Here is an 11,611-nt window from a genome sequence, read left to right on the forward strand (position 1 = left end):
TCCATAGCCTCTGTTGTGGAATCCTGTGCAGTTTTGCTTGTGATATGCATTCCCTCACTTTTAATTATCCCTGAAATTTCTTTATCTTTTTGATTTTCATATGTACCCTGCTCTAGAAAGTCAGACGATTTTCTCTTCTTCTTCTTTTTGGTGAGGGAAGGTACAGATTGGCTATCATCAATGAGATGTGTTGCCCTGACAGATTCAGTCCTGACACTGATTTGATTCTCACTTTTGGTAACAGTAGGAAAGAATCCAGTTGTTGGATTTATTTTCTCAGTAGGAGCTGTACTACATGGAGGTACCATCATCTTCATCTGGCTATGTCCAGGACAGGCTGAATGCACTGAGTCTTGAAAAACAGGTAATAAATCAGCAGCTTTGCATTTTGTTTCTTCTTTTGACTGACATAATTCTGAATATCTAACGAAAGAACTCAGTGATCTTTTTATTTGTTTAATATCACATGACTCATGGATGTGGTCTGCTGAACCTGGCCTAGCTGCCTGGTAAATTTTTGATGATGATATGAAACCACTGATGTTAGCTTTGCAGGTTGATACTAAACTATTATATGTACCTTGTTCCACAACTGATTTCTCTAGTATATTCTGTACCAATTCATCCTCGTCAGGCACTTCTACTGTCTTCCTATTTGTGGTTTCTATTAAATTATTGGTTTTGTGGCTTACTTTGAAAAGCATTTCTTCTTTTATATTCTCTGAAGAAAGCTTTAATAAATCATTGTCACTCATCTCACTAAACTTTGGATTACTGACACTTGATTTTTTTCTGCTTGAATGAGCTACCATGCAATACTCAGATTTATTTTCTCTGTTTTGTATTTCCTCACTGTAGGAAAACTGTTCTATTGTCTTCTCCTGAACGTCTTTCTCAGATACCAAGGTGACACTTTCAACTAGTGCTTTCTTTTGTCTAACACGCCTTGGCCCAGGGGTGGGAGGCCTATAAAAGCGAGGCCTGATATTATCCTCAGGTACATTGCTTACGTCTAGATCTGCAGAATTGTTCTTCTTACAACTATTACAATCAGCAGTTTTTAAATCAGACTCTGATTCTTTGTCTGACACTTCTGCATTGAACTGCTGTAATGAGTCGCTCTCTTCTTTATTGTAGCTCTTCAAAAATGGAGCATCTTTTGGTTTTATACATTCTGATACATTTACATTGGACAAGCAGTCTACTGCATGCATTGCAGAATTGCAAATGGTGGTATTTTTGTCATCAGAAAGGCCAGCATGACTTACAGTGGTTGTCCATTTAATGGTTTCTGCCTCTTTAATTTTGAATCGAACTTTCATTTCCACTGTGATACTGCCATCTTGATTAAGGTGAACAGATTTCTCAATGTCATCTTCATACTGTGCCACAGATAAGTCTTCACCAGTAACTGACTGATTTCCTCCTATACCATTATGACTGTCAGGAACATAGGAAGAATCTGAGTTGTTATCATTTGAGTTGTTATCATTGCTGGACCCTTTATCAGAAGAAACTGTGAATATCTGAGATCTTGAGCTAGAGCCCATTTCAGCTGTCGCTACCAGTAATTACATTGAAAGAACACAAATTCATTCAGTAGGTGGAAAGTAGAGCAGACAAATATCATGCGTAAGGATCCAGATGGTGAGACAGCAGACAGGCAGCAAAGGAAGAGAAAAGAAGAAAGGAGAAAAATTAGTACAAAAGAAGCTAATGAAGTGTGTTTATTTTACCAGAGTATTAGAAAATAAAGAGGAAAACATGGCTGATCTTGCTGTTCATTTTAAGAAGTTGTCAGAGAGAGAAATATAACCAATTTTTAATAAACAATCAAGCATTTAACTACTTTTCCACTTAATTTTATTTTGCAACAGGTTCTTTCTAATGCCAGAGCTATAGTCTTATTTGAAGCTCCAAAGCCTAAAAAAGTACTAAATGCTCTCATTTTATACTTAGTTGGGAGCTGAGGTTGCCTTGAACCTTTCAAGGGATTCACAGGGGCCCACTTGTTTGGGCTTCAAGCTCCCAACTTTGCTGCTTCTTCATGCCTTAGCAATCATTAATATATCATTTCCTGTTAGTTCTTACAGTTAGTGCTAAAATGTGTCAGTCAAGGTGAACATATATCTCCCTGGGCTTAATCCAACAATCTACAACATATGAATAATTACTCTGAGTAGTGTCACATGAATAAGGGGTTCAGATCCAATCCCCTGGACTGACCTTCTATAGAGAAGTAAACTTTGAAGAACTTGAACTTCTTATAAAATCTGAATTTAAATCATGACATTCTGAGATACATTTTATGCTACAGTACTGTAGACGATGGCGCAAAACTCAGTAAAGCCAATGAGAATACTTCCAGACTTCAATGAATTTTGAGTATGTCCCAATATGTGTTTGCATACACATTAAATATTCCCAAAATATGTTTTGATTACTTTGTAATAACTTAGCTTTTAAAAAAATTATATCTCATCTTTCTCTAGCAGTTGTCACTCAAGAGGTGAGAGATAAAAGAACATGAGATAAAAATAAAGTATTGCTGTCTTCCAAGAAGTTCTGCATGCATGAGGGAAACAGTGCATGTACACCCACACAAAGACATCCACAACTGCTACTGATTCCTAAATATATAGGAGCCACCATTTAATAGAAAGTTTTCACTTGCAGAAAGGTACTTTAACACATGTAATATTAACTTATCTACATTGCTTGAATTTAAGCTTTTTTTTTTGCTCAAGTGAGTCACAAATGGTCTCATATCAAGACTTTCACAGTTAACATATTACTATTATAGATACGTGTCTATAATTTCAGGCAGAATGCCTTGCAAGTTTCCCAGGCATATGCTTTACCATGAACTGAATCAGAAGTAAAAGTTTGTACTAACTCCTCTAACACAGACCAGACCTTATGCTTCCCAAAGTAAAAATCTCACCTTCTCTGTCTCAGGAAATGGAATTGGAACAAAGTGCCTGAAATTTGATTTTTCAGGCTCTCACATCATCAGTGATGTCTCCTACACAGGATACTTTTGAATTTCTCAGGTTAAAGACAAAAAGAGGGTTGGTTTTTTCTCTCTCTTTCTGTAATTGCTGTTAATTAAGGACTAGAAGAGGGAGCTTATCAGATTCTCAGCTACTCACATTTTCTACCATTGCAAGGCTCAATCTCTGGCGCAAAGCAAAATTTGGGTAGGGTTTTTTGTTTCTGCAGAACTTTCATTCTCAAAATGTTCCAATTAATTCTCTCTTGACTCATTAGTTATGCTCTGCAAACAGCTCTCAAGCTGTGCAAGTCAAAGAACATGAAGGTTGAGAAAAACTAAAATGAATAGTTTGGTGGGGACATAGTAAACTGCAAGGGATGTGGAAGAAACTCCTCCAAGTAAATGGAAGCCAAGTGTCTTATGTATCAATGTGCTCCATGACACAGGCAAGATTACCATGGAAAGTCTCAATACAGAAACAATTACAGTGTTCCCTGGGCTCTCCAGTACAGCATGCAGCTGTATCAAGAGTACAAAGTACCTCTGGATTAAACAGGTTTCCCCCTAGACAGTACCTCTGCCCTACAGGATTCTCTGATGCTGAGGATTCCCACACGACATAAAGCTCCAGTACCGCAGCATTTTGTTCCCCTCAACCTCAGGTTATTCAGCTAGCCTGGCTTCTCTCCAACAGCTCCTCATGTTCTTGATCATCCTCTGGCCACTTCACACTCTTACTGACCTTTGTCAGTGGCACAACTCCATGAGTAATCAAAGGGAAAGTTCATATTTGTGTATCTTTTCCCAAACTTATCCAAAAAACATGTATCACAGCCATGAGGATATAGGAGAGGGTGACACTCTGTATAGACAAAAGCAGCTTCAAAAACATGATGAATTTGTGAGTGGATGGGTGCTATAATGTTTCTCCTGCTTATGTGGAGCATGGGACATGGGAAAAAGTAAAAGTCATGACAATGACAGGTCAAACTTCCACTTGCTAAGGTAAGTTCTGAAAACTGCACAAAAGTTTTGCTCAAGAAATTCAGTCAGTTAAGAGCATGAAGTAGCCTGTGGTTTTACCACTGCCATTATTAACTGTGACACCAAAAAATTAATAACAATGACAATTAAGTGCATTAAAATAAAATATACATATAGATCTTCTAAATAAGTCTGTCTGAAAGAAAACATGCATACTAGCTGAGTACTTAGCAGAAACCTAAATTTTAAAAAGAACATTAACACTTTGAGGAGTCAGAGCAGATATAAACAATTTGAACTGACCTTTTTGAATAACCTTGATCCTAATAAGATTGTCATGGTTTACATCTTATGCTGAGAGAGACAAACCAATTAATAAAACACAAATTAAAGCAAAGAACTTACTATTTTCACTTTCTGACTTGGCATTTGCTTTTGGGTACACGCGATTTGCAAATCCAAGCAATTTAGCAGGCCGTGAATACCCAAAAGACTGATAATTCCTTGGTTTAAAAGGCTCTCTCCCCGCTGCGACTACAGCTCCAGAGCACAATATCAGGGCCTGAAGATTAGGAACCTGGAAAAAAAAGGTAACATTAAATTCTCTGCCTTAGTAACCACAAACAATAATGTAAGAGATATATCCCTTTCACGCTTTAGTATCTTCACTTCTTAGTCTCTACATTAGTTTACAGCTGGCTATTAAATATGTATCACAGCATGGAATTAATTTTTCAATTCCTATAAGGCAATTCCTACCTCTGTGAAGGTATGTCTTGTTACATAAATATATTAGAAAAAGAATTCAAGAAGCAACTTGGATCCAGATCAAAATTTTCTTACAATTTAAGTGTTTGCATATGTAATTTTGTTTCATCATTGCACGGTGAGTGTTCATAGCCATGAAATAAGAATATGCATTTGGAGGTAGGTATACATATGAACACATATTTGGAGGAAGAAAGGGGAAATTCAGAATGCATCACAAGTGCTTGACCTGTACTGCCACAGAGGAATAGGACAGAATCACAGAACAATATATGTTGGAAAAGACCTCTGGAGGTCATGTAGTCTAATCCTCTGCTCAAAGCAGGTCTGACTGGGTCAAGGTGCTCAGAGCCTTGTCTAACAGTTTTGAATTTATGTTCCAAAATATATTGCAAGATAAGGCTTACAAACTGCACTTCACTGACTTATAGGTGATATGGACAGTTTCCCAACGTAATACAGAATTTCCCCAAATGGAGGGTAAACACAAGATTTCCCTTGAACTCGTGGAGCTCTGCATGGAATTCCCTTTCTAGATACCTGTTAGGTATAATCACAAGTGCTTTTTTGTGGTTAAACAAGATAAAACCTGTGGTTTTTCTGTGGTAAACACACAGATAAAACACTAAGTGAGATAAAATTATATAAAACAGCGTGTGAGATGAAAATCAGGACTATTAGTGCTGCATCATCTGGGCTTAGAGGTACAAAACCTGATCCATGGTTTGAAAACTATCATAGACAATCAGGTGTCATAATTCCAAGTCATCAATGGCAAACCACTCTGCATTTATGTAATGATAAAATATGTGTGGTTATTAGATGCTACTTATCGTATTTTTAAAACATTAAAAATCCCAGATAAACAGCATTAAGACTAAAGGAAGTTTCTATGTAAATGGGTAAAAATACAGGACTGAGAGCATGCCTGAAAGAGGCCTGAGTAAGAAAAAGAAAAGTGTTTTTTCATGATGACTTAAAGTAAAATGTCCTCACTTGTTTCTCTCTGATTGCAAGATTCCAATATATTTCCTCCAAGCTAGTAGCCTTTCTGAAGGGGAAAAGGCATAGAAAGGAAACAGCTGAAATTCAGCACATCAGGTCTTACACCAGGCCAGTGTCCCAAGCTTATAATTGATAAAATCACCTTTTTAATGAAAAATAATCTAGAAGCAATCATAGAAAAATTGTCAGCACTCATTTTTATTCTCACCTTTCTGCCATCGGTGGTATATAGTTTCACGACTGGATATTGCATTAACTCGCTCATATAATCCAGAAAGGCCTCAAAGGTTTGTGTATTTTTCTTTCCCAGAACCATGGTGTGTCTGAGTTTTACATCCCCATTCTTGAAAACAAGCATCTTCTTGGGAGTTGTTATTTTGCTTTCTCGATGACCAAATCCATCTTCATTCTCCCTTGCTAACTGCACAGCTCGACGACGAGCACTAACAGGTCTACTGATCTGCCAGGGCAGTGGCTTTTTGCTAGCCTGTTCCAGGTTGATGGGCTTCATTTTCCTCTGATGGGAGCAAATATAAGATTTTCCATCTTCAAGATCCTCCAAATTGGTGATGCTGTGTCTCCCTTTTGGTGTACTAATATTCCTTACTCCAAAAGGTAATGGGACCCGTTTGGATAAACTATCCAGCAAGGCATCAAATGTTTTGTAAGACCGGTTATTAATGACCATTTTGATCCCATTAAACTGGGGATCTCCACTTTTATAGAAACAGATCCGTTTTGCTACAACAGGTTCAGTAACATTGAAATGGCGCGTGGATGAACTGTGTTCACTCTCGGAGGAGTTTGGCTGATTCACCGAGTAACTAGTTGAAGGTGATTCACTCATTTTGACAGCAATCTGGAAGAAAGAGAAGATGGTTGTAAAACTTTTCTTATGACTAGTAATAATATGGTCTTCTTTTTGAAAGGTGCAGAAAGAGAATTTATAAGAAACCAACAGCAGCAAGTTGTGCCAAAAATCATTGGATTTAAATGGATCCAAGCTGTTATCTCTAAATTCCACAAAGACTCCAGTACTGTCGGATTAAGTTAGCATAGCTGCTCTTGCAAATATTCCCAAAACTCTCCAATGTGATTTCAAATGTCTTATCATTGTGGCACAAGAAACCTTTCCTTAGAAGAAGGTACTTTGTCAGTCCAGAATGATAATTAGATGTTTTCTTTCTTGAGGATGAAGCTAGTGACAACATTTCATATTTAAGATATTAGCAAAATCCTTATTAGGAGGGAGCAATTTGTGCCTAGGCATGAGCCATACTCAGTCCAAAATAACAAAACTGAAAGACAATACAATTCATTCTGATCTCATACACTAATTTTATACCAGGGCAAATCCACTGGAGTCAGAGAAAAGTCTCCTGATTTACTACACTGTAAACTATACCAGAATAAGGCCCAAAACATGTTTTAGAGTTGTTGCATCATAAATTGACAGATCATTTGCTTTTCTAAGTTTTATATTTCATGATACATAAACCACTACAATATTTGCATTTATATTGAGGGAAAAACTACTGATCAAATAAGACTTCTTTTAGTAAGAGAAAAATCTTTAAATCCTTTATAAAGACACAAACATTTCAGGTATTAATCAGTAGAAGTAGCCTTTAAATTGAAACATTTAAATACCGGTCTTTTAAACAACAGATTATTTCTGACAACTGTATCGATAGACTTCATGCTTGAAAATAGAGCATTCTCACTACAATCTTTCTATTTGAAACCAATCTACATACAGATACTGTAATGACAACCCTTTAAATAAATAAAATTGCTTTATCTTAATGATTGGCTTGCTTTGACTGGAACACAGGGTAGAAATGGCTAGTCAACTAATCAGCCTCAAGGAAGCAGTTTTAGTAGAGTTTTACTGAAAAGCTGTATAGCAGTCTCAGGGAATATGTCATCAAAATAATATAAATTAAGTTCTTTGACAATGTCACCTTGATGTAGCTGCCATATTGACTAATGGAACAATCTCTTCTGGCTACTACATATTTTTCTTAATGAAGCTATGGAAAAGAATATTTTGACTATTTTACTACTACATACATCAGTTCTGAAACTGATAAGAAAATGTTGCTATTTTTCAAGACAGTCAAGGTTCAAATAAAGTCAGATTTGACAAGATTTTATCTTACTGTGTTCTTACAGCTTTTCCAGTAATGCACTGTTTTCAGCTTGGCTGTTTTGCCTTCACTAAGAATTAATAACTTTTTTAATGTTTGTTATTTTGAACAATGATCAGAGCACAGGAAGAAATGTCTCCTTTTAATACATTATTTATGCTGTAAATTGTACTTATTCTAAGTGCTAAAACTGAAAAATAACTAAACAGGTCTGCACTAGAATGATGTACACAAAGATTGATTTAGGTAATCACAATTCCATTTAAAATTTAAAAAAAATTAAAAACCTTTTAAAAAAAAAAAAACACAAACCTGTATTTAATTAAGGAATATGCAGGAAGACATATTCAAGTTTGGCTGCAGCAACTTACACAACCCAGTCCATGATGGTTAGTGAAATGGCTTACTTTCTGTGGTAGGGAGGAGCTCCACTTCAACTGAAATCACTGAGAGCTATAGTTGCTCATCTTTTTTGACACATCTATTCATTAGCTGCCTAAATTTTCATCACAATTCTAAACTGAGAGGTTGACAGGTGAGTTAATACTAGGGACACAATTTGAACCAGCCATTTATGCGTCATGCGTCATTCTGTTTATACTGATATTCTTAGAGGAAATCCATAAAGGCATTTTTACTGCTAGCTGCAACACAAACTTCCCCACTCTCTTTGCGGAGCAAATGTTCTACTCCAATGAAAGGAGCAATGACAGTAGTAAAGTTCTTGAGTGAACTGAATGTCATGTTACCCCATTTAACTGGCCAAGAAGACTTGAGCTCGCTAACAGTCCAGTCCAGGATCTCTGGGGAAGGGGAGAAAACTGTTAAGTCATCATCACTAATGGCCAGAGACAGAAATGAACAGACATAGCTCCTCAGCTACTCTGTACTATGACTTCTCACCCTTTATGAAAATGGAGTGGAATTTCATCTAACTGTACGGTTATTCATTCTTACAAGAGATAAAACAGGTGGATTTTCTCATGAGACTACCGATAATAATCACTTTTGAATTAGCCTCTCAGAAGTTGTTCTGGATATTTGTACTTGTGCAAAATATTCAGTTATGTAAGCATCAACATTTGGAAGAGAAATACAATACATTTTACATAAAGATAATTATTAGACTGAGTCTTGACACTGTGGAAGTAACGAAATCTAAAACAAACAAGGAGAGAATACACATATGAAGAAAAAAGACAACTTTCATTATAAACAAGAAATAATTTGAATTCACAAAAGTAACTAAGAAAAAGAAGTTTTCCTTAGCAAAACATAAAATGAATAATAAACCAGATGATAGTTTTGGCAGAGAACTGATAGTTGCATAGCACACCATGTATGAAAGAACTGATGGTTGCATAGCACACCATGAATACTTTCTAGTATTCATTTTAATAGTGGAAATTGCTTATGCATCTTTCAGATACCTTATAATTGCATCTTACAAATAGCAAACATTTCAACAAATGAATACTCAACATATTGTAGAAGTTACTATTCCATACCACAGGTGATCATACTGTAATAACTTCATTTCATCTTAAACACAGTATTGATTTTCATACTTAAATGATTTTTTTCTAAAATTAAGAAATAGCTGATATGACATGATACAGAATGTCTATTAACATATTTTGGCAATTACAAAATTAAGAATTTTATCCTGCAAGAAAATCAAACAGAATTTGGAATTTAATCCCTTTGCCTGCATTCTTATAAACAAAACCACTCATTCAAAGTTTATGCACAAAGCTGCTAAATTTTATAAAGACACTAAGTGGAACACTTTGTTCTAAATATATAATATGTCTAATGCCATATAGCTGGTAAGTATTGCATATAATTTCATCGTACTCACCCACAGTCATGTCCTATGTAAATAAAAGAGTAGTTAGCTTGTTTTCAGAGATTTATAAATTGTACATGTGATTGTCTATGCCATATGAAATAAACATCCTTAGTCTTATTCCAAGTGCGCTCAGCTAGAAAAAACTTCATAATCCATTTGCTTAATCTCAGCTAATGTTAATCACCAGACCAGGTTCACCTCAGAGAGCCATTGTTCAGAGCAGAGTGTCTAACATCTCATTCAGCAAGTCCTCTTATATTATTTTTAAACTCTATTTACCTTTTACATATTTCATTTATATAATTTTCTGTTTGCTTAGATTGCTCAAGAGACTCACAGAACCACATAAAATAAAAATGTGGGTGGGGAACGTAGGTGACCTAATCTATCTTCTTATCAGTGTAGGGTTATCCTCCAAATGAAATTCTTTAGTGATACAAATTTTAAACATGTTAAAATGGAGCTTCCACCACTCACCTTCTGAGACTATTTATTAACTATCTCCTGGCATTGATTCTTGCTTTTGTTCAAACATTTGGTCAAGATGATCATCTTTGTGCTAAAGATTCTCCCGTATTTTCTCTATTAAGATATCACAATGAAAATAGTTCCTCAGCTTCTTTCAAAACACTCAATAAAACATGACAGTCTGAAGAAGTTTTGTCATCCATGAGGCATTCTTCATTTCAACATGTTGGAAAAAGGGCAATGCAACAACTATAAAAGGGTGTGAATATAGTTTATGAAGAGGCAGGAGGATTACGTCTAACTGTAACTTCATTATACCACAGAATATGTTTTTTTTCTTTTTCCAGTGGAAATACTATGTCCCCAGATGGTAACTGTTCCATCTAATTGCTACCAGATGTACAATCTGATTTGGAGCTTCTTTGCTTAATCAGGATTACAGCAAGCTCTCAAAACTAGCTGTGTAGAACAGTAACAAAAACACTGCTCAGTAGACACTACCACTGCATGCCATAATGAGTTTTTAACTTTTTTTCTTAGTAGAAAATTCAATGTTATAGAAGTTTTAAAATACCACTTCAGTTCCACTTTCATAAGATGCATAGGCACAAACATTAAATTATAATCTTGCACAGATATTTTGCTATAAACATTGCTTTCTTAAATATTATATTAATATAATTATTTAGGTCCTTAATCTATCTTAGCTAATGTACTGCTTATATTCCAGTCGGTATTCTGTTGTTTACACTTGTTCAGAAGATGAACAAGTGCAAATTCTGTGTGTTATTCTGATGTCTTATAACTTAAACACTTATACAGGAATTTTATAGCGTTGGGGTTTTTTTAAGTGCAGGATTTAAAATATCATTGCTACCCTCATTAGCTTTCCAGTGCATGCAAAGCCACTTTTGATAACCAAGTAATCCATCAGTAGCTTCTGTGTACCACTAGAATTGGAGACCTAAGAGACAATACTTCTGGGACCTGGTGAAGATGATAAACAAGTGTCACCATTTGATGGTGTGAATGACCCTTAATTCTCTAAGACCTCAAAAGGCTTACAAAGCTTCTGTCCAGACATATGTAACTTAAAAGCTCCACTGCATTCCTTCTTGTACAACAAACGCACCATATATTCTGAAAAGATAGAAGAAATCGTCAACTTTATAGTAAAAATAGCATCAATAAGAAATATGTTTAATTCAGACTTAAAGCTAACAAGCCACAAAAAATTGTCACAGTCCTATAACAATCAATATCGACACAAAAACACTTTTCAACCATTTGTGTGGGCAGCTTGACTGACATCCATGGAACTACTAAAATGATGTGATAAGAATGTAGCCTTAATATTTGGAGAACAGTTGTTCTTTTTATTTAAACCAT

The 11,611-nt window shown here is 35.6% G+C and overlaps 1 protein-coding gene across 1 annotated transcript in view; it reads right to left on the reverse strand.

Annotated features, from left to right (window-relative positions):
* Nucleotides 1–6,599, reverse strand: part of RP1 (RP1 axonemal microtubule associated) — a 184,009-nt gene extending 177,410 nt beyond the window's left edge. The window contains exons 1-2 of the mRNA XM_076328953.1: nucleotides 5,961–6,599; nucleotides 4,385–4,556 (exon numbers count right to left, since the gene is read on the reverse strand). Of these exons, the coding sequence (XP_076185068.1) occupies nucleotides 4,385–4,556; nucleotides 5,961–6,599 (811 nt within the window). The remainder of the gene's footprint in view (nucleotides 1–4,384; nucleotides 4,557–5,960) is intronic.
* Between the last annotated feature and the right edge of the window lie 5,012 nt (nucleotides 6,600–11,611).

This window comes from Aptenodytes patagonicus, chromosome 2 (genome assembly GCF_965638725.1).
Source record: "Aptenodytes patagonicus chromosome 2, bAptPat1.pri.cur, whole genome shotgun sequence".
Classification (NCBI taxonomy): domain Eukaryota; kingdom Metazoa; phylum Chordata; class Aves; order Sphenisciformes; family Spheniscidae; genus Aptenodytes; species Aptenodytes patagonicus.